The 23,022-nt window shown below is 42.3% G+C and overlaps 1 protein-coding gene across 2 annotated transcripts; it reads left to right on the forward strand.

Moving 5' to 3' along the window:
• The first annotated feature begins 1,102 nt into the window (after positions 1-1,102).
• LOC141772144 (phosphatidylinositol 4,5-bisphosphate 3-kinase catalytic subunit gamma isoform) lies at positions 1,103-17,208 on the forward strand. Of its 2 annotated transcripts, XM_074642826.1 has the most exons (13): positions 1,103-2,268; positions 3,646-4,832; positions 5,546-6,209; positions 6,851-6,916; positions 7,431-7,656; positions 8,147-8,241; positions 11,077-11,220; positions 11,397-11,487; positions 13,306-13,436; positions 14,732-14,843; positions 15,049-15,206; positions 15,961-16,251; positions 16,377-17,208. In XM_074642826.1, exons 1-12 carry the CDS (start codon positions 2,023-2,025, stop codon positions 16,216-16,218), a joined length of 3,378 nt encoding a protein of 1,125 aa, XP_074498927.1. In that variant the 5' UTR covers positions 1,103-2,022; the 3' UTR covers positions 16,219-16,251; positions 16,377-17,208. The 2 variants fall into 2 exon arrangements, with proteins under 2 accessions (XP_074498927.1, XP_074498926.1); XM_074642825.1 differs by having other exon boundaries at positions 15,961-17,208.
• The last annotated feature ends 5,814 nt before the right edge of the window (positions 17,209-23,022 follow it).

Consider the following 23,022-nt stretch of genomic DNA (forward strand, 5'->3'; position numbering starts at 1 on the left):
GCAGCTGAACGCTGTAGACAACACACACCCTATATAAGGCTGGAGGTATGCCATCACTCCCCCCCCCCCCCCCCCCCCTCCCACCCCCTCTATCCCTCCATCCTGATCCCTCCTTCACTTCGCTGCTCTTCTTGACCCTTTCCTCACCGTCTCTCCCAGCTCCTCTATATCGTTTGAACTTTTTCCAGCAATGTTAAATGTTGAACTATAGACCCATTACAGAACCTCTATGGTGTTTTCTGGGGGTTCTCCTGGGCTGGGTACCAGGGTCAGTACAATGCCTGAAATGATTGAACCGGTTCAAATGGCAAAGCATAGAATAAATAAGAAGGTGTTTATTTCTAGTAGCGTCTATGGCTGCGATCATTTAATAAAAATGTCAATGCCAGAAGGGGAGAGTGGGGTCGGTTGGGACAGATCCTTTAAGGCCCTGACACACCGGCGGACAGTTTGAGGCCGCTGGCGTAATGGTGTGTCCCGCACCGTCAGCTCAGCAGAGGATTTTCGGTCGATTCAACATGATGAATCGGCGGCGGCGCCCATTTGTGAGAGAAATCACTCGGATTGGCTGTTCAGCTGAAGTGAATCAGTGCACGAGATGAATAACGGACGTGAGGAAAGCAAGCCAACGAGTAAAGTCGAGAGGAAAAACACAGAAGATCGTTCCAATACACAGATATTTTCCCAGCGACATGGCCATCTGCATATTTTTAAGATGCTTTAGGGGCCTTTTGTAAGTTATGTCAGGGTAAAATGAGTTAGAATAGTAACATAATTCAATATTTTTCATATCTAAACATCATAATAAATCTATAGCTGTTTGGGGCCCCAGGCAGTTTCCTAACTTGCCAAACATTAAAGTCTGCTCCTGCATAAAAGCATCTAATGAGGGGTATGTAACGGTAATGGGAGTAAGTAATGCATGTTGGGAAAAGGGCCGACCTCATTGGATTTAGAAAAATAGTGTGTGCACAACAACTCTGAGGGATAAGACAAGAATTGCTTACCATTGATTTATGCTGTTAACAATGACATGACTCTGACTTGCAGCATTTGGATTTCTGCAGCATTTTTTAAATTATCTGGCATAAACTGAGGTCAGGTCAGGTTTTCTAGAGAATCCGTATGCTGGACGCTGGTTATACTAATCCCAGTGGCAGGTTCTAAGTCCCAGGTAAACCACTTGAAATAGACTATATGTCGGGATGGTTTTTATTGGTTTTAATCTGCTGTTTTTGCCCTTATTGTTTAACATGTCTCTTTGTTAAATGCAAATTACTTTTCTGTCCCCGTCACAAGGAAAGTGTTGTGCTGAATAGTAAGAAAGTGGAAAGTAGAAAGTGCAGAGAGCTCGGTGGGTGGTTCAGAGACCGGAGTTACAGAGTTACAGCAGCTGTGAGGTAACAGTAAAGTAATTGTGTGCAAAGACCCGGTAAAATATCACTCATTCCACCTTTCAGTAAAAGACAGGTGAGTTTAAGGTGCATTATTATCCATTCTGCAGTGCCTCCACAGAATAACAAGCCAAACAAGCCAAACAGGTTTGGTGTGTTCCTGTAAAACATTAGCACTGCTCCCTTCTGACCTGCTGGATTAGATTAGTAACACTTCCCTCATTGTTATTATCACCATATCTCAACTGGTCAACCAAAGGAAACACATTTCATGGTGCGTTGTATTGGTTTTAAAGTGGACATTATTTACACAGGCCTGTTAACTGTGCCATTTGTTATCAAAGTGCAAAAAGGGAACAAGGAAGTGAACCTCCGTACAGTGTCAGTAAATGCTTTGTTGTTATTCTGTGGTATAAAAGAATGAGGAAGTTCCAGAAAAGGGAACGCACAGTCAAACAGGTAGAGCCTCCCAAAGACTCCACCTGAGGATCTAAAGCAAGCAGCACCTGTCTGTTTTCTACTACGAGCCTTATTAACAACCTGTGAATCCCGCCACAGAGACGGATCTGATGATCAGTTTGATTCAGAGTTACAGATTTAGGTTCAGGGTTTGCTCTCCTGAGTATCGATGGATTCAGCTTTGCTCCTGAATCAGGCTGTCGGTCTAGATGTCGTGGACCTTCTATCTGTGACGCCAGCTCAAAGCTGCTCTGAGAACAACCTGAAGTTTATCTGTGAGTTTCAGCCAGGAACTGGTCCACCGCAGGCGCCTGGCGATGAAGATTACAACATCAATATGGACTGCGAGTCAGTGTCAGTCATCCTCCCTGCGCAGTGCAGTGTCTACCAGCTGCGGCTACGCATCTGTATGCAGGTAAACTGAACCCTACTGCATGGTCTGTTTGTTCTTTTTCTGAGTATTTTCTTTTTCAGTATATACACATTCATAGCTGGTATCTGCAACCGACTACATTCTGCACTTCTATAGATAAGTACTTTGCTAAGACACACATATTGACCTGTTCACGTTGTTCAAACAAAAAGATTTATATCCTTTACTTCAGTAAAGGTACTAATACCACACTGTGAAAACACTCCCCCACAAGTAAAAGTCTTGCATTCAAAACCTTATTGAAGTATAAGTATTATCAGCTAAACGTAGGTAAAGTAGTCTCCAGTAGTAGTACTGCTGCGTCAGTAAAATGTTCCTGTCAGTGTTGTGTTATTATCTATCTGTGTTCATATTACTGCTGCATTAATGTGCATGTTGCATTTTATATCCTGTTGGCTAGTTTAATCTGCAGCAATGCATCATGGTCAATAAGATCATCATGTGTTTGTAGCGTTGCTGTCCTGTGAGAAGCACGTATCTCTAATGTTTTCAGCTTTGTGACGATGCATCTTCCAGCTGATCCGTGAGGCTTTTTAAAGAGTTTATTTAGCTTCAGAAGGACGAAGAGGAGGATTTACTCTTCATCCTTCAGTTTATCACAAACATCTAACATCAACACATCTGAAGATACCTGGTTTTACCTACCAACCTTATCATCTGAACAGTAACTAACGCTGTCAGATCAATGAACAATATTTACCTCTGAGATGTAGTGGAGGAGAAGTAGAAAGAAGAAGAAAGAAAGAAGGAAGCACAGAATGGAAATACTAAAGTTAAGTACCTCACATCTGTAATTAAGTATAGTACTTCAGCAATTCCACTACAACTACTGGTTGGATTGTCTTGAAATTGCTAATTCATGGTGCCCTTTATTGACTTTAGTGATCCCTTGACTTTCTGTAGCGCCACCATGACGTTCACATTTGTGTTTTTTAGTGAAATGTCTTGACAATTACTGAATAGATTTCCTTGAAGTTTGGTTCACACGTCTGTGTTGCCTTCAGGATGGAGTTGTAATAACTTTGGTGATCCTCTGACTTTTTTATTTAATCCATAATCAGGTCAACATTTTAATTAGTCTAATACTTTGGTCTCTCACCAAATACCTGCAAAACTAAAGACGCTCCCACAATATGCTACACAAGGTGGAGAACATGGTAAACATTATACCTGCTAAACATCAGCATGTCAGCATTATCATAGCACTCAGCTTAAACCACCACTGTGCTATATGCTATCTACAGTTTAGGACCTCTATGACCTCTCAGAGCTGCTAGTGTGTCTGTAGACTGTTTGTTGAAATAGATAATCAACCTGCAACCCTCAACATGTGTCAAATGTTTTTCTGTTTGCCTTCAGGCACAGGAACAGAATTGCCATCCAGACCTAGTGGCAGTGTTGGACCCAGAGAAATACACCCTGCTATATGCCAGAGGGGACGACTGGTACGAGGCCTACGATGACTGTCAGGTTATCAGGACGTTAGACATCCCATGGTCATGTGACGAGACTGGCCGTCTGTTGGCACACATAGTGGTGAAACCGCTGCTGGCGGTGGATTCAGAGGAGAAGAAGAAACAACAGCAGTGTCTGGCTTTCCTGATTGGACACGACCTGGAGAAAGAAGCGTCTGACAGACTCGGTGAGCTCACATTCACCCGCAGGAAACTGGCATCTCCGAGAAGACAAGAGCTAAGGAGTCGGGATGCCGAGTTGTATGCCACAGAGCCTTGGGTAACACGTGCCCCCATCCCAGAGGAGCTTCAGGTCCAGCTGAAGAGAAAGCTTCCTGTCACCCTCCATTACATGAACAAGATCAGCTTCAGCATACAGGTAGACTTCAGTACAACACCAGATGTTCTTCATCAAGTGTTCAGAAGGGTGGCGGCAGACCAGGGGCTTGCTTCTGACTCTTCTGATAGTCTGGTGTTGAAAGTCTCTGGCAGGGAGGAGTTTTTATCTGGAGACTACCCCCTGAGTGATTTCCTCTGGGTTCGACACTGCCTGAAAACCAACCAAGACCTCCACCTCTCTGTGGTCCCTCTGGCGCAGCTCGTCGATGAGACTGTCAAGTTTGTGGACTGGCCGCTTGTTGATGCTTCAAGTGGCCAGTTCAGCTCCCATGATGATCTCCGCCTCGAAGGGAAGGATTTGGATGACATCTTCATGATATCATTGTGGGACTGCAACAGAAGACTCCGTGTCAAATTGCTTGGCTTTGACATCCCAAAACTTCCAAGCAAATGCCCTCAGTCGGTTTATGTAAAAGCCTCCATACTTTATGGTAACAAGGTTCTCTCCTCAGTGTCCTCCCTTCCTAAGGCCTTCACAGATGAAGTGCTGTTGAACGAGTGGCTGGAATTTGATGTTCTCCTCAGGGATCTGCCACGTGGAGCCAAGCTGGGTTTCACTATTAACGCTGGTGACATCCCCCCAGTAGCCAAAGACCCGAAGACGCCATCGCCATCAGTCAATAAAGCACCAGACCTGCAGAAAGGGAAGGGGAAGGTGCTCTACTTTGTCAATCTTCTCCTCATTGATCACAGGTCAGGTTTTTAATATCAATTACAATGACATTTGTGATGTATTTTTCAGTGTTTAATGTCAAAAAGGTAAAACTCGGTAAAATGAAATTTCCCTGTAGCTGATTGAAGAGCTACTTGTAGATTTAATTTCCTACTGTATCTTTTATCTTAAAGCTAGGGTCGGTCATGTTGAGAAACTATAACAAGAGTACACTAGATTTAAAAACATAATCCGACCTAGTAACCAGCCCAGTGATGCCAACTCTTCTCCAATGAAAGCAGCTAGCAGCACTAGCTCCAGAAGTCCCTAAATCTAGAGAGAAAGTCTCCAAGTCATCAACACTGACAGTCTGTCCCTCCAAAGACACTCCCCCAACACTATCATTAGGTAGGTAGACAGGTAGCTAGACAGGTTGGTAGACAGGTTGGTAGACAGTCCGTCCCTTCAGTCCTCCCTCCAGAGACACTCCCCCAACACTATCATTAGGTAGGTAAACACCCAACATGCCTACTGTTAGTATTCACAGCTGTCGGTAACACTTTATATATATGTCTAAAACAAATCCAGCTGCGTTGGATTGATAATTGAGTATTTCTAAAAAATATCCAGACTATAAAAATGATATCACAACCATGGTCTTAACATATTGTTCTGAAAGGATCATAACGCAGCATTGGCCTATCACAAGTTATTAACAAATCTTTTCAAATTGTGCACGTGTTGGTCCCTGCAGGTCTGTCCTCAGCCAGGGACCCTACACTATGCACATGTGGTCGTACCCTGACCTGGAGGAAGAGGTCAACACCTACCAGGCAGACAAACTGTCCTGTGCTACTAACCCAGACATAGCTGACTCCATGGCTATCAGCTTCCTCCTCGACCGCTACAGCTTCCCTGTGGTTCTGCCAAACAGCATCAGCCCCTCTGAATGCTCCGGCAATCCCGCCTCCAGCCTCACCCTGACCAAGTCTACTGCACTCTCCTCCTCCTCCTCCTCCTCCTCCTCCTCACCCCCGTCCACCTTACCCAGACCACAGTCTCCCTCTCTGCAGGGGAAATCTCTCCAGGACTCACTGAGTGACACTGTGACTCTCAGAACCCCATCTGCAGTCACCAGCACCAAGGGGCCTTGCCTCAAAAGGTTCCGGGAGGAGAGCATCCGCTACGCCTCAAATCTACCCCATTACCTGCGCAATGTTGACTGGATGAACCGCAGAGTGGTTGAGGATGTCCACTGGCTGCTGGGGAACTGGGATGCTGGAGAACTGGATGTAACCGTGGCCCTGGAGCTGTTAAGCATGGACTTTGCTGATGTGATGGTCAGGAGACTAGCAGTCCAGAGACTGGAGAGCCTGTCCAACGATGATGTACTGAAGTATTTGCTGCAGCTGGTGCAGGTATGTGTTTGTATCTAGAGGAACAAAGTGTGTGTGTGGAGGAACAAAGTGTGTGTGTGTGTGTGTGTGTGTGTGTGTGTGTGTGTGTGTGTGTGTGTGTTGTGTGTGTCTGCGTGTGTGTGTGTGTGTGTGTGTGTGTGTGTGTGTGTGTGTGTGTGTGTGTGTGTGTGGATGAACTGTGACAATAACAAAAGATTTGAAGGTACTTTTCTACGAATATTATACAACCCAGTGCAAAAACACCACTGCTAAGTTAGTACAGATTTAGATCCACACCTATATTGAAATAAACAATTAAAATCCAAACTAATTAATTGTGACATAATTCAGTAAATAATCAATAATTCAATAACTCGGCTAAAAAAACGGCAATTACCAACAGAAACGGGGTAACGCCGGCAGCTGCACCAGGGCCCCAGACGCCCAGGGGCCCACGGGCCCAGATCCACTGTGCTCTTATTACTAGTGTGCCATTAGTTAAGAAGCTGAACCAAAGTTACCACGTTACAGTAGCTGACCCCTGTACTATGCTGTAGATTGGTGACATCACTATCAGTTGTTCTGTATCTGCTGACCCCTGTACTACGCTGTAGATTGGTGACATCACTATCAGTTGTTCTCTGTCCTGTATATTCACTCAGACCCTCAAAGTGGAGCCTTACCACGACAGTTTCCTCGCTCGGTTCCTCATCCAAAGAGCTCTGCGGGTGAGTCATGCAGCATCCTAATATTCAGTGTACACAACACAGCACATATCCTACTATATTAGTATATAAGAATGTTAGTGGTGCAGAAAAAGAACATTATTATTAATAATTTGTTATTTTTGGTGGAGGTTTAAAGATGGTATCAGTTCCACACAGTTGGAGATTGAGCACCAAGTAAAAATTGGGGAAAACATTTATTTATCAGTTTCATTGTAAACTAGAGACCCATCTTTGATGGGATCAGACCAGCCGCAACGCCAAATCAGGCCAGGGGCGTAAAGGGGGCGGGGGGGACAATGGCCTCTTCCCTACTTCCTACCACCTACTGCTGCTACCCTTGTTTGAACCACACCCATCTTCTAACTCAGCCTTCATTTTGATCTCAACTACACACCTGTAATGTCTCCTGACTGACTCTATCACAGAGACAGACAGACAGACAGTCAGACAGACAGACAGACAGACATCTGTCACTCACCTCCCCTCCCCTCCACTGTCTCCTCCTTCACTGCAGAGCAAGAGAATCGGCCACTTCTTCTTCTGGTACGTCCGCAGCGAGGTGGCCGGGTGTCTGTACTTCCGCCAGCGCATGGCTGTGATTCTGGAGGCCTACCTGCTGGGCTGTGGTCAAGCCCAGCTCCACAGCTTCAGGCAGCAGGTCCAGGCTGTGGAGGCCCTACAGGAGGCTGCTATAGCGATTAAAGAACTGTACCCCGACAAAACCGACCTTACTCCTACAAGTGAGACACATCTAAGAAAGACATTCTTATGGAGTAGCACTATAGTTATACTTTTACAGAATGATAAAGTCAAAAGTGCGCCGGTAGTGTGGTGACGTAGTTTAAAGAGCGAAAGAGACACACCGGGCGTGTGAGAGGGGAGGTGGATGGTCCAACGAACAGGCTTTCATCCAGGAGACCGCTGCTCGTGTCCCGTGTTCAAAACGTCCCGCCACATTTTCACTGTACAAACATCGTAGTTTTAATCACAACCATGTAGTTTTTCCTAAACATAACTATAATGGTTTACTTGGTGTCAGAGTGCATGTACAGTACATGTTAATGAGCTGTGGAAATGCAGCAACTCACCAGAAGAAACTGCAACAGCATCTCAAAGAGATCCAATCCCCCTATTCTGCCATTTGGTGCATCACTAAACTAATCTGCATGGTGTCTTTGAGTCTTTTTTTTCTCATTACTGGTGAAGTAACGTGTGTTTCTGTTGTTTCAGCTCCCCTCAAGCTTCAAGAGCTTCTTAGAAACTGTAATCTGCCAGATGAGTTCCTGCTGCCCTTTGACCCCCGAATCAAAGCTGGACGGATTTTGGTAAGTCTCGCTAATGCTGTTTGTGTGTTTGTGTGTGTGTGTGTGTGTGTATTAAAAATTTTGGTAACGCTTTACATTAAAGCCCACGGTGCACCGCGTAATTACTCTGGAGTAAAGCGTCAGGCATACCAGGAACGTCAAGAGTGAGTGGCGGCTACCTGGCGTGGTGGCTGCGTGATTCACGCGTCGGGCGTTCACATCAGCTGCATTTCAGCTGCGTGTCTGCTGCGTTTCTGCTGCTGCAGCTGCTGCTGTCAGCCCTTTCTTTCTACATAGAGTTTGCCTTTTAATGGCCATTTCATTTAATTATAAACATCATCTATATTTATTTTAGACCGAGAAAGAAACGTGTGGTAATTTGTAAATAATAGTAATAATCCACAATTAAAACTCCGTACTATATTCATTCATGGAGCTCTCCAAGTCACTGCATGTTCCACAGCACTGACTGCTCATATTTCAGAATAAAAGCCTTGTGTTAACAAATGAAGGAATTATGGCCACAGAAAAAATGTTTAAGGGCTTTTATTTTGAAATGAAAGCAGGAAGTGTTGATTTAAAAGTAAGTTTTTACTTTTTTTTCATCTCGGTAACATATTCTACAGATAGACATCGAAACTGTAGTAATCTTGCTGATATGATATCAATATACAGTCAATACATCACTTTCACTGTCTGTTACTGCTGTGAGACGGGCGCGGCACGCATCAAAAATAGGCGAGACCTCTATTCTCTAGAAGAGACGCAGCGTCTCACGCGGGCAGTGTGGCTGCTCTAACCTGTTAACACGGATGCCGAAATAAAAAACAACAGGTACGCAGCCGCCACGCGCTGCTGACGTTCCTGGTGTGTCCGGGCTGTCAGGAGAACGGTGTACCAGTACAGTACCTACCAGTACATATACTGTATGAAGGTACTGGTGTACCAGTACCTTCATACAGTATATGTACTGTATGAAGATATGTACTGTATACTGTATGTAGTTTCTGGAACAAGAAGGGATCTTATGGAATAAGGGGGGTCTTACAAAGAACGTATACTGTAGTTATTATTCAACTACTGGGTACCTATTCTATTATTACAGGGTATGTATGACCTACTGAGAAATAACCTGCACATTTGGGATGAACTGATTACCAACAAACAGGTAAACTACATTGTGTGTTGTCAGGTGTTGTTCACCTTTTTAACACCAGCATTGATGTGTTTCATCACAGTAAAGTCATATCATTTAGTTTACACCTCAAAAACACATTGAAGTGTGCAGAACCTCTTTAAATAATACCTATAAACCCTTCATAAAGGGTGACTTATCAGAAAGTAACAAGTAAACATCTGCAGGAAAACTGAAATAAAAAAGATTTAAAAATGAGAAAAGTGTGACGATAAAACAGCATTCAAAGTTCCACAAATTCACTAAAATCTCAAATATATTTTTTGGGATGGATTTTTTTATTGACACCGTTCATTCAATACAGACCTGTCTCTGATAGAGTAACTATCCGAGGGTGTGAAAAGTCCCTCTGGCAGAAAGAGCAGGAAGGGTTGGGAATGGTCTGTAGGGATGTATTTCCTCTGAGGGGTCCGATATGTCCTACTATGACACACGTTGAAATGTATCAACTGGTGGTTTGGGTTCTTGGAACAGTTGAAATATCGTCCCAAACTGCATCCTAATCAATTGTGTTTTCCTCCGAGGTCAAATCTTCTCGGTTTCTTTCATCTGATAGATGAATCATAGACACAAGTCCTCTGAAGGGGAATCAGAGATCCAATTAATGACTGAGTGGACCTCAAAACCTTTTCCCCAATGGAGCTCCAGAACATTTAATAGCAGAGTGTAAACGTAGATAAAAGAAGAATTAAGTCTTTGGGACGTCAAAACCGCTCTTACAGTAGGTCTTCAAAGCTTAATGAACCTTTTGAGACGAATATGTGAAGAGCATAAATACCTTTCTCACTCCATTGCTTACAAACAAAGGGTTGATTTCCAGATAGTATGTGCATGTTGTTCCATATTGGGATCTGAAAATGACCACTTATTGGTGTAATGTAAATGTTCCTCCACTGTGGTGATAGGACCAAAGATATTAATACAAATATTAATGTATCTGTTTTATGCTAATTCTTGTGGACTCAAATGACTGATCTAATGCCTGCAGAGATTGACAGACTGTATGGAGCAACAGTGCAAAGGCATACGAGTACACAGTAATAGAAGAAGCTAACTGGCCGTCTTTCTAAGGGAGCACGGCTACAACAGGAAAACGTTTGGCTCAACCATGTGACCAACAACATATACATTAAAAGACACCAAATAATGCCATAAATTAACCCAAAACTTTGAGAGTCTGGTGGCCTGGCCAAAAATAAACAAGTGGATGGAGGAAGTCTGGGCCAGCCACACCGGGGTGCCGTGGGACATTATACTGACACAAAGTGCTGAACTTTGTACAAAAGATTACACCGTAGCTCCAGAGGGATTAGGCGGTACGTTGTGGGCTGTAATCTAAAGCGTTACCACCAACATGTTCTTTGTGTTTATTTATGATCTTTTTCTGGCATGTTTAGTCCTCCTTTCTGTGTGTGTTCATCCTAATGCCCCAACAGCCCTCTTTTTGACCAGTGTTCACATACTGTATATAATGACTCACTCATTATATAGAAGAATTGAAATGTGAAATGTGGATGTGAAAAGAAGATTTCTTTTGTCATTCTTAAACTGGCAGTAATTGATTTTTTGGCCACTTCGGGGCAGAACAAAATAAAGCAAAAGCTAAGAACTGTCAAGCTCTACATAAAGAAATCAGTTGTCTTTGTGTCCGTCTTGTCCAGCTGGACAAATGTAAGGTGATGGCGTCTAAGAAGAAGCCACTGTGGCTGGAGTTCTCTGCCATGCCGTCGCCCACCTCTGTTACACCTGTCGGGATCATCTTCAAACAGGGAGACGACCTCAGACAGGACATGCTGATCATTCAGGTCAGGTCCCCCGTAATTATTCATCTTACTGAAAAAATCATGTTGATATTTTATGTTGGTGAATATACTAGAGCGTCTTGAGATAACTTCTGTTGTGATTTGACGCTAGACAAAAATAAATTGAATTGAATTGAATTGAATTGAATATACTTGAGTCTGTGTATCTTCCTGTTTAGGCGCTGGTGGTGATGGACTCTATCTGGCAGGAGAAATCTCTGGACCTAAACCTCATTCCGTATGGCTGCATCTCCACAGGACACAACATAGGTCATTCTTCCATTTATTATCCATTTATTCAAGTTTCTTCTGTCTTCTGTTAAGTCAAAACGTTTAATTAACTACTACTTGATATAACGTGGAGTCTTGTCTGTTGTCAGTACCATATAACATAGTTTAGAAAATATAGACCCATAAATAAAGCCTTACCATTTGATTTACCAACGTGAAGGCCTCTCCAGAAACACTGAATCTGTCATTTATTTATTATGTTGGCCTTCATTAAAATAAAGTGAGGGGGGACCTGTCATGATTGGCAATGTTGAGGAGGTACATTGTGGGTTATTTTGAGTTATTGTATTTGATCAAATCTGTGTGGGATGGTGTAGAGGGGAATCAGCTCTGAATGTACAGCAGGAGAGAAGACTAGGTGTTAAGAACGAGGTCAAATGGTCCTTTAGGGTTGATGTGAGTTGTTCTAAGTTAGAGTGGTCGGTTAGCAGATTGAACCAATGGTTTACTGATCATTTTGTTCTGTCTTACCAGTTGAGGAATATGGTTTTCTTGGCCACAGTTAATGCAACTAGCATGAGTATTTGGAGATGTTGTGGAATGGAGACATCTGAACTAACTAAAGTATTTATCTCAGACCTTACAGGCCTCACAGAAGGATTCAATGAAGAAAGACAAGCTACTGAAATTCATTCTAGTTCTGCTGTGCTTATTGCTGCACTGTCCACTTTGTATTCTTACTCTTAAATACTACAAATCAACTTCAACAAATATCAGTTACGTTACTTGTTAATTCAGTTTTTGTTGATACTAGTTGCTTGTGTGTAATATGGTGTTATAGAGGACTGTATATGAAAAGGCAGATAATCTGTTCACCTCACAACTACAGTTCTAAAATCACCAGAGAATCTGATCTGCCCCAATGTAAAGCTCTATTACTGTATATCCATCCATCCATTATCTGTAACCGCTTATAGCATTCGGGGTCGTGGGGGGGCTGGAGCCGATCCCAGCTGACATTTGGTGAAGGCGGGGTACACCCTGGATAGGTCTTCAGACTATCACAGGGCTGACACATAGAGACAGACAACCATTCACGCTCACATTCACACCTACGGGACATTTAGAGTGAGAGAAAACCCACGCTAACACGGGGAGAACATGCACCACAGAAGCAACACAAGCCGGGTTCCAACCTGCGACCTTCTAGCTGTGAGGCGACAGTGCTAACCGCTGCCCCACCGTGCAGCACACAATCATACAAGATATCATTATATAACATTGTATAGGTGTTTATGCTTCTTAAAGTTTATTATCTAATATAGTGCAGCAGGGATGACATATTTGTGTAGTCCAAGAGGAAGTGATCATCTCCCTGGTTCCCTCCACTAAGATTGGGTTTTGGATCATTGTAGAGAATAAGCTCTGATACACTGATGATACTGACACGTTTTGATAATCTTCACAAATGACACTATTTTTATGAATGCAATCGCCAAAAGTAAAAAACTAACGTTAGGCTATAAACAAACTACACCACGGTCACATGACTTCACATCGCCACCACGATGGGTGGTGTGTCTCCACCTGGTGTGTCTCCAGGTGGGTTTTGGTGAACCGCTCAAAAGTCCTGGTTAGGGTTTTTCCCCTCTCCGCCCCAGATTGGTTGAGCTTCTTTGGTTAGTTACGCCATTAGGACGGCGAAGGATGTTAGAACATATTAAGAGATAAAAAGGTAAGCAAGAACAAGTATGCTTAATGTACAAGCACAGCAAAGCCAACTCCACTGTTCTGTTAACATGTAGAACTTCCAGGAGGGTGAGATGAACAAATAAACAGAGTGAATGTCCTCAACAGGTATGATAGAGATCGTGAGGGATGCAGTGACCATCGCTTCAGTCCAGAGGAGCCACGGAGGAACGACGGGCGCCTTCAGAAACGATGCTCTGTTTGAATGGCTCAAGTCTAAATGTCCACTCCAGGAAATAGTAAGTAATATGGACCAAATTCACAGCCAGGTTTTATACAAGATTTGGACCCAAATTAACTTTTAATATTACTTTACCAATGAAAAAGCATGCTCCATTCAGGCCTTGGTATTGAAGAGGTGCTGAATGACACGCTGCTGCCCACATTCACACACATTCCTTTATCTGACTGCTCATAAAGTGAAATATTATTTTTCAGTGGACACATCTTGTCTCTAGATGTCCCGTCTGTAACATACTTTAACTTTTATTATTATTAATAATAATACAAATAATATTATTATTAATAATAATAACTTCAACTTATATAGCGCTTTTCTGGAACTCAAAGATGCTTAACAATATAAACGGGAAGCGGTGTGAGACAAACAGCAAACGACACACACAGGCGCACACTCATACACACACACAGAATAATGGGCAAGGGTGGGGGGGGGCTAGGAGTAGGCAGAGGAGAAGAGATGGGTCTTGAGGCGGGACTGAAATAGTGAGAGGGAATCGGAGTCTCTGATGAGTTTTGGGAGGGAGTTCCAAAGCTTGGGAGCTGCCCCCCCTGGAGAATACTCTGTCCACAAAGCTGCGGAGGTTGGACTTGGGGGTGTAGAGGAGACCAGCTGAAGTGGATCTGAGGGACCGTGAGGGTTGGTAGGGTGAGAGGAGGTCAGAGAGGTAAGGGCTAGCCAGTTGGTGGAGGGCTTTGTAGGTGAGGGTCAGGGTTTTGTAGGTGATCCGGTGAAAAACAGGGAGCCAGTGGAGGTCAGAGAGGACTGGGGTGATGTGATGCCAGGATTTGGTGTGAGTGAGGAGTCGGGCAGCTGCGTTCTGGACCAGTTGGAGTTTATTGATGGAGGTGATGCTGATGCCGTAGAGGAGAGAGTTGCAGTAGTCAAGGCGGGAGGAGATGAAGGCGTGGATGAGCCTCTCGGCAGCAGGGCGTGTGAGAGAGGGTCTGATCTTGGCAATATTGCGCAGGTGGTAGAAGGAGATTTTGACAACTTGGCAGATGTGGGACTCAAGGGAGAGGGTGGGATCAAATGTCACACCAAGGTTGCGTGCCTGGGAGGAGGGGGGGGACAGTGGTGCCATCAATGGTGAGAGTGGGGTTGTTGAGTTGGCTGAGGGTAGATTTCACCTACCAATGAGACATTTTTGACAGCTTGTCTGAATTAGGAGTGTAGACCAGTTGACATGTCTTCCTTTGATTTCAAATTCTTTAATTCTATAAAATATTAAACATGTTGAGAACTGTAGTTTTACATGTGGGCTTCCAATGCTGTGATCTCCTCTGACTACAGCACTACCAGACTACGGAGACATTTGTGAAGTCCTGCGCTGGTTACTGTGTGGCCACGTACGTACTGGGTATAGGAGATCGACACAATGACAACATCATGATCACAGACCAAGGTACTGTATGCACCACAAGTGTCTGACTATATATTAGTAGAACTGAGTTGAGTAAACCTGTCTGCATGTGTGCACATGTCACCAACCCAGATAATGTGAATCTGTGACTCTGGGAGAGTGACTGAATGATGGAGAAGATGAATGAACTAAACACTGAACTAGGAAACCAGAACTTAAATGCTGTTGTATTTCCTGGGCCTCTCAGGGAACCTGTTTCACATCGACTTCGGTCACATCCTGGGTAACAGGAAGCACTTCCTTGGCGTGAGCAGGGAGCGTGTACCATTCGTCTTCACGCCTGACTTCCTGTATGTCATGGGCAGGGACAAAGGGCGCAACAGCCTCTACTTTCAGCGGTTCAAGGTGAGAAGACCTGATTATGTGTGTGGTTGTGTTTCATTAAACTGATACTTTCATTCAAAGATAAGGCTAGAGCTGTGTTATATTTGAACAAATCCAATGAAAATACTAAATCTAACAATGTGTTAGTTTGTCTGGCAGTGCTTCCCAACTTCCCTACCTAACCCTGTCTGTGGCTCTCAGCCTCAAACCCATCGGTTCTTATTGAAGGCATACATTAACACCTTTCTAAACAAGTCATATAGCAGTATAGTGAGGCTCAGTAATTTCTAAAACAGCTGGGCACTGTAGATTGTATCAAACACTGTAAAACAGGAGTAAATGCTGCATTTGTTGGGGACTACACATCTGATGGTGTATGTAGGATTGACTGAAAACAAACTGCTCAGAGATGAAACCGGCAGCAAAACACTGCTTTTCAGCCTGGTGTTGAGTTACTCTTTTACTATTTTACATAAAGTTAGATGCTTCAGTGTCTCTTTCTTCCTTTGGTGTCAGCTGATGAAGACCGTGCGTTTGCTGTTTTTAAGATTATTATACGATTAGATTGAAATAGATGCATGTTTTCAATCATCTTTCTGTAGAGCATAACTTTATGTGTTTGCTTAAGTGAATGGACAAGTGAGTCCACTGTGCACGTGTATGTGCATAGTGTAAATGTGTTGTAGATATTTCCTGTTATCTTTTGTCCTCATTTCCTTGTGTTTTCTCCCTGTCCTCCGCTCCGTCTCTTGTCTGTCTCACCTACTCATACTAGGAGACTTGCACCAAAGCGTACCTCTCCCTGCGCTCGCACTCTCGCCTGCTGATCACTCTCTTTTCCCTCATGCTGCTGACGGGCATCCCAGAGCTGAGCGCTGCAGAGGACATGCGCTACCTGCGGGAGGCGCTCCAGGAGGAACAGGGTGAGGCGGAGGCCAAGGAGCATTTCCTCCACCAGATCTCAGTGTGTGAGCAGAAGGGCTGGACCGTGCAGGCCAACTGGTGGATCCACATGATGGCAGGCATCAAGTAGACTGCTGGTCGATCACGCTGCCTCACGCTGAAGGTGGGGAAATGTTCATGTCTATATGGAACGTTGTTCTTTTAGTTTTCATTGTTTGTTTTTATGTATTATTATGTTATTTATGTAATATCTATCCTCTGTCTTCCTCACCACGGCTGTTTTTATAGGCTTTTAGCACAAAAGACGCTCCTCCACCTTTCCCTCACTGTTGACAGTACTCTGACAGGTAGCATTAGCTCTGTGCTGTCTGCGGCTGCGAGGGCAGGTTGTACATTTGAACTTGTTAAAACACAATAAAGATCTTGATTAAAAAAAAAAGAAAGACTGGCCCACCGGGAAAATTCCCGAGCTTCCCGACGGCCCTGACTTCACAACAAGTCAGGATCAAGTCAGCAAGAAATCTCACCGCCACGCTTCACACTTTGTGTGACGGTTGCTCATGGTCGATTCTGTGCAAGCCCGGCTCATCTGGAACAAGCTACTCACTACAGTACGAATAGATTAGCCTTCCATCCAACCGAAATGCCCTGCAGGTGATGACACTTTACTGATGTGTGCATTAAAAAAATATCGAGCATATATATATATATATATATATATATAATGTATAATATATTTGACATGAAACTATTTTCACCCAAAATGTGTAGTGTCTGTATAAGTGGTTTGCAAGTTCAGAGGGGGAACTCGTCATATCCTGTGAACCTGTGAAAACAGCTGTGGGAGGGTCTAATGCAAAGATGCTATTGAGTTGCATCATGGGAAATGTAGGATTCAGTATTTTGGAGCTTGTCCCATACTAGGGACTAAAAGATTTGGACTCTTCTTTTTTATTCTGTGCCCCTACTACAGTGTGGAAATACAACACTAAATCACTGGAGGACCCTTTCAATGTTTAAAGCATCTGAAAAGTGACTTGAACAAGTTTGACTTCATTTGTGTTCATATCCTCAAAAGTTGTACTTTTTTTTGCACTGAATAAAAACCTTTACGATGTCTTCTTTAACATTTTCTTATTGTGCTACTAGAGACCTTTTGGTCCCAGAACAACAATCAACACACATACTGTACATGCAGAAAGAGGACAGAGTACGGGGAGTACTGTAGGGAGGGGGGAGGGTATAAGGTTTCAGGGCAGAGGTGTGACGCCCCTGTCTAGGGGGTCAAAATAAAAATAGGTGGACAAAGATAATCAAGCAAACAAAAACACAGTTACTAAGTCTGGCTCCCTAGGATACAGCAGATACACAGGAGAAAAAGTTAAAAGAAAAATGGCAGTTCACCCCTACCAAACAAATTGCTATTTTTTAAACAAAGAAAAAAGACTATTTCAAATTAGAGAATCGCACAAAAAAACACGAGGGCACTAAGGCTACTAAATCCACACTACGTTTACAAGTTTAATCTCAATGCAAACAGTTCATTTCTTTCCAAAGATTGCTAGGAGATTGATGTTAGGAGGTTGTTAGGTTGATAACCTTTAAACAAAACAAAAATCAAAAATGAGAGAGAGAAATTAACCCATACTGTCATTATGAACAACAAGTGCTGGATCATTTCCTTTCCTTTTTGTCTGCTTCACATTTCATCAGCATCATCACTTGTTACTTTTGTTACCTCCAAACAGCAAAAACTAAACAGTAATTTACCAATAGGTATTAGTATTACCATTATTATTAATCACGCTCAAATAAATCAGGTCAATTTTCAGTACATATAAGAAATAATAAATCCCGACTATAATATATCCCCAAAAGCATACATGCAATTTATACTGATAATAATCACCAGAAAACACACTATCATTACCTAACTCCATCATATATCAACCATCTGATTAAACACCATAATAATGTCAAATATAGCCAGTAACCAACACCATAAAAATGTCCTTAATCAAAATATTAACACCACACTGCTCAAGACGAATAAATTAAATCATTAAATTAAATCATTTATCAGCGCATTTAACATACAAGCGCCGGCCACAGATAAATCACCGGCAACCTGTGCACCACCACAGCTCTTAAACAGATTATATATAATAAGCATCTATATAATGTTGTTTACAAATTATCATTATCACTCAAGAAACATATAGATACCAATAGCGTTGCTGAGGTCATCTATATGCTGATGCAAGCCAGGAAAATACCAGGTCACACACAGAAGAGACCCAGCAGGTCTGAATCCTGTTTATAGATTCACACCTGGATCCCTGGAAGTGTGGATTGCAATCAATGAACCCGGCATCTCCTCCTACATCTCAGGTGAACTCAGCTGCTTAGCGCTGCCCTCTTGTGCAATATTTCATTATTGACCTACCAATACACACATGATATTTAAAGAGCAACTTAGATATGAAAAATCACTTATCTTAAAGGTCCCATATTGTAAAAAGTGAGATTTTCATGTCTTTTATATTATAAAGCAGGTTTAAGTGCTATATAAATACTGTTTAACTATCAAAACACTCAATATATAGAGAAATGCACACAGCCCGTATTCAGAAATTGTGCGTTTGAAACAAGCCGTTAGTTTTTCTTTCCATTTGTGATGTCACAAATATACAATATTTAGACCAAATACACAGTTTTAAACATAAACATTCTAAATGTGTCCCAGTTTGTTTCCTGTTGCAGTGTATGTAAATAATATCAGCTGACAGGAAGTAAACATGGACCCAAGCTTTTGCCTAGCAACGCAATTCTGTAAACTAAAAAGGAACGTTTCAGACAAAGGGTAAATACAGGTATAATCAGGCAGACAGCATGAGGAAAATAATGTTGTTTTTTTTAACATTACAGCGTGTAAACATGTTCTAGTAGAAACACAAAATACAAGTATGAACCTGAAAATAAGAATGATATGGGATCTTTAATATTTTGGCTTTTGCCTTAACAGACATACAGTATCATCACCTCATAGAAGCTAAAATGGCAAACCTGTTGGCAGACGGTGACCACATGTGCAGACATAAGGGGCAACATTAGAATTTATTTGGAATCATGGTCCCAGTCCAACTGACAATTGTAAGTCCAGTATTCACTCTCTTTTTAGCTTCATTTTGGTCTCCACCATCTCTTGATGAAAATAGCTGGCTCTTAAATTGCTAAATGCTCCACCATGTTCATCAACTTGCTGTCTGTCTTTGGTTTGGTGTTGAACAGGTAGTATACAGTGGGTTTGTCAGAGCCTCTCCACTGTTTTTTCAATATATGTATTTTTTTTTTTTCAAACCCTCACATTTCACATGCATACAACATAACTGGTGGAGCCACCTTGTCAAACAGATGTAGTGTGATATCTACAGGTACATCAAACATTACACGGGAGGCTTGCCTATGCAGCTCCTCGATAGCAACCTTAAATGAACCATTATAATTCATGATAACACCAAGATATTTAAAGCAATGGACAATATCAATATCAATATCATATATATTATATCTTGTACCAAAGACTGTGACTTTATCACTATTAACCTTTAATTTCCATTTCTTAAAGAATTCACACAAATAGTCTTTTGCTTCCTGTAACCCTTCAAAACAAAAGCACGTTTGCCAACAATGACAGTAGAGCTGTTTTCTCACTAGAGGGCAGACTCTGATCATTATGTGTAAATGTAAGAGGCAGACTTGTGGTCAGTGAAGGAAGGGGTTGTACAGGCTGAAGTAATATACTGAGGTAGACCTTCAATTGTATAGAGGACGGAATGTTTCAAAACAAAAATAAAAATGAATAAATGAATGAATAAATCAATTGATAAATCAATAAATCAATATGCCATTAAATGTATCAAAAATAATATTAAAAATATGTAGGCATTAATTAATTGATAAAAATGTGACATGAATTGGTATTTCTGTTTTAATTAGCTTTTATTTCAGTATTTGTTTTTATTTATTTAAAATGTATTTTTACATTTATTTATTCATATTTAATTGTAAGTATTTATTTATTCAAACTGCATGATTTTCCCTTTGCATTTCTCCCCCTATTTATTTACCCAAACTTTTTTTCTGCTTTTCTTTATATATTTCTTTATGCATTTCTGCCTCATTATGCAAATGAGGAGTGGCCAACGTGACGCTCCGTCTCTCGAATTGCGCCGCTGCACTACCAGAATGCATTGCACGGCTGCTCACATAGACAATGAATTGGAATCGTGGAAAGGACGGATCCTGTGGACATGTACCACGACATCAGACACTGAGCCCGGATCAGTGGCACACGCTGCTGGACCGCTGGTCGCTCTGCATGGCGCCAAGTCCTACGATGAAGAGAACGGATCCATGAAACAGTTCAGCTTCAGTCGGGTTGATGTGCACCGGTCGACCAAAGACCAAAGATAAACGGCGGGCAGAGCAGCAGCGGGCCAACGACCCGCTGTATGGAGCCGGTTGATAAGCAGACAGCATTAGCTAACTAGCTAGCATGTATATGCACTCTGATGTTGATCAACCAATAGGCGAAAAGTTGATCCCATGACACTCATTGAAGGACAGACCCTCATTTGTATAATGAGGCAGAAATACATAGAGAAATATAAAAAGAAAAGAATACAGAAATATATAAGTTTGGGGAAATAAATAGGGAGAAAAATGCAAAGGGAAATTCATAAATAAATACAAACAATTTAAAAATGGATAAAAACATTTAAAAGAAATTAAAAAAAGAAATGAATACCTTTAAAAGTTAATAAAATAAATAAATAAATGGGAAAATTGAATAGAAGTGTAGATAGATAGGGGAATTAATATAAAGGTAAAGAAGTAAAGAATCATATCAAAACAGAAACATCAATTTATGTCACATATTATCAATTAATGCCTACATTTATTTTTAATATTATTTTTGGTATATTTAATGGCATATCTGTTTATTTATCAAGTTATTTATTAATCTTTTTATTATTATTTTTTTAATTATTTTGGCAGGTTCTATCCTCCATACTGGGGTACATCAGGAATCAAAAGTAGATGCTAAATTAGAAATATATCTCTGTTTTTGTGTGTCTGTTACTGTGTGCACATTTACATTAAATACTGAAACATACAAACACATTAAAGCTCCAGTGTGTAGCATTTAGGAGGATCTATTGGCAGAAATGGAATACAATATCAATAACTATGTTTCCTTTAGTGTATAATCACCTGAAAATAAGAATGGTTGTGTTTTCGTTACCTTACAATGAGTCCTTCATATCTACATAGGGAGCGGGTCCAAGCCTCCAGGAAGAGCGCCGGGCTGTGAAGCAAAATTTCATAGTGGCCAAACGGCTGTACTACATCTTCCGTCTCGTCACGTGATGCCATTGGGCCCAAAAATACTTTTTCCCATAGACTTACATTGGTAAAGAGACGTCTTTAACTCAGAAGATGTTTTTTTTTTTTTAGGTGAATCAACTCCCCAGTATGAACACTAACAGTCCTTATTTAAATCATTAGGTCCTAAAAGTTATAAAATGCACTAATAGCTGAATCCAGAGTTATTTCCCTTCCTCCGTTCATGTGAATGAGACCCAGACCGAGGCTGGAGCGAGGGATGGAAGGAGAAGGAGGAGTTAAAGGAAACACTACTGCTCCTGCTCTATGGGCCCGAATGGATGAGGAAGATCACCGGATGATCCGGGTACTTTATCACTCAGCAGTCGATCCATTTTGGCTTCATGCTCCACTGAGCGACTCTCATAGGAATGAACGGGAGCCTCCAACGCTGAATCCAGTTCTCTCTATACATCCATGAGCTGGTCCTCTTCACCATGTTGCTCCATGTTTCTACAGCAGCCCAGAACGGACAAACCAAACAGCGGCTCTAGAGAGAGACTTTCACGTCGGCCAGCGTAGTCCTACAAACTATACGCACACTTTAGACTTTATTGTCCCACAAGGGGAAATTATTTTTCACAGCACTGTACTTCTCAGACACCAATACATACAACAGCACACAGTGACACAGCGACAGCAATACAACAGTGACAACAACAGAAAATGACGGACAGCAGTACACACTCAGGCCTGTTCAGCCTGAGTGTGTACCGCTGTTTTTTAAGGCGGCTATGACTGCAGGTATCAAGCTTTTCCATAAGCGAGCCCTGTTGCACCTCAGTGTTCTGTACTGGTGCCCGGAGCGGGGGGGGCGTTATGGTGAGGTGGTGATTGAGTGGGTGTGTGACGTCCTGTGCTATTGAGATTGCAATGCGTGCGATGGCTTTGTTGTTGAGTTCTGTGAGGTTGGGTGTAGGAAGACCAATTATCCTGGCAGCACTGTTGGTTATGCGTGTGAGTTTTGACCGATTAGTGACGGATAACATGTTAAAATAAGCAGGTGGAACAGTAGAGTAGGATGGGCTGGATAATGCTCTGGTACAACAGTAGGAGGAGAGGGGGGGGGGGGGGGGGGGGGGGGCAACATAACAGATAGAGGATAGATGACAGATAGTCTTTGATGGCTCCTTTTTTGAATGTCGTTGATGTGCTGGTTAAACCTGAGTTTATTATCCAGAGTCACGCTGAAGTATTTAAAGCTGTCAACTACTTCAACTGTTTAGGAGAAGTTTCAGTTGATTGCAATCTGCAGCCTCACCGCTAGAAGTCACCAGATCCCACACACTGCTCCTCTAAGGCTCAGTCTCAATAATCGGATTCACATTCTTCCTGACTTGTTTTTCCTCGTGTGTTTACAGTATGCAGAATTAAAGGATGGTATTATTTACCACATGGTGATAGTGATGCATAAACATCAGCTCAGGCTACAGATATCAGCCAGCTGGCAGCTGGTCAAACAGAAGTGAACTGAAGTAAATGGGGA

Source organism: Sebastes fasciatus, chromosome 8, assembly GCF_043250625.1.
Source record: "Sebastes fasciatus isolate fSebFas1 chromosome 8, fSebFas1.pri, whole genome shotgun sequence".
In the NCBI taxonomy this organism is placed as follows: domain Eukaryota; kingdom Metazoa; phylum Chordata; class Actinopteri; order Perciformes; family Sebastidae; genus Sebastes; species Sebastes fasciatus.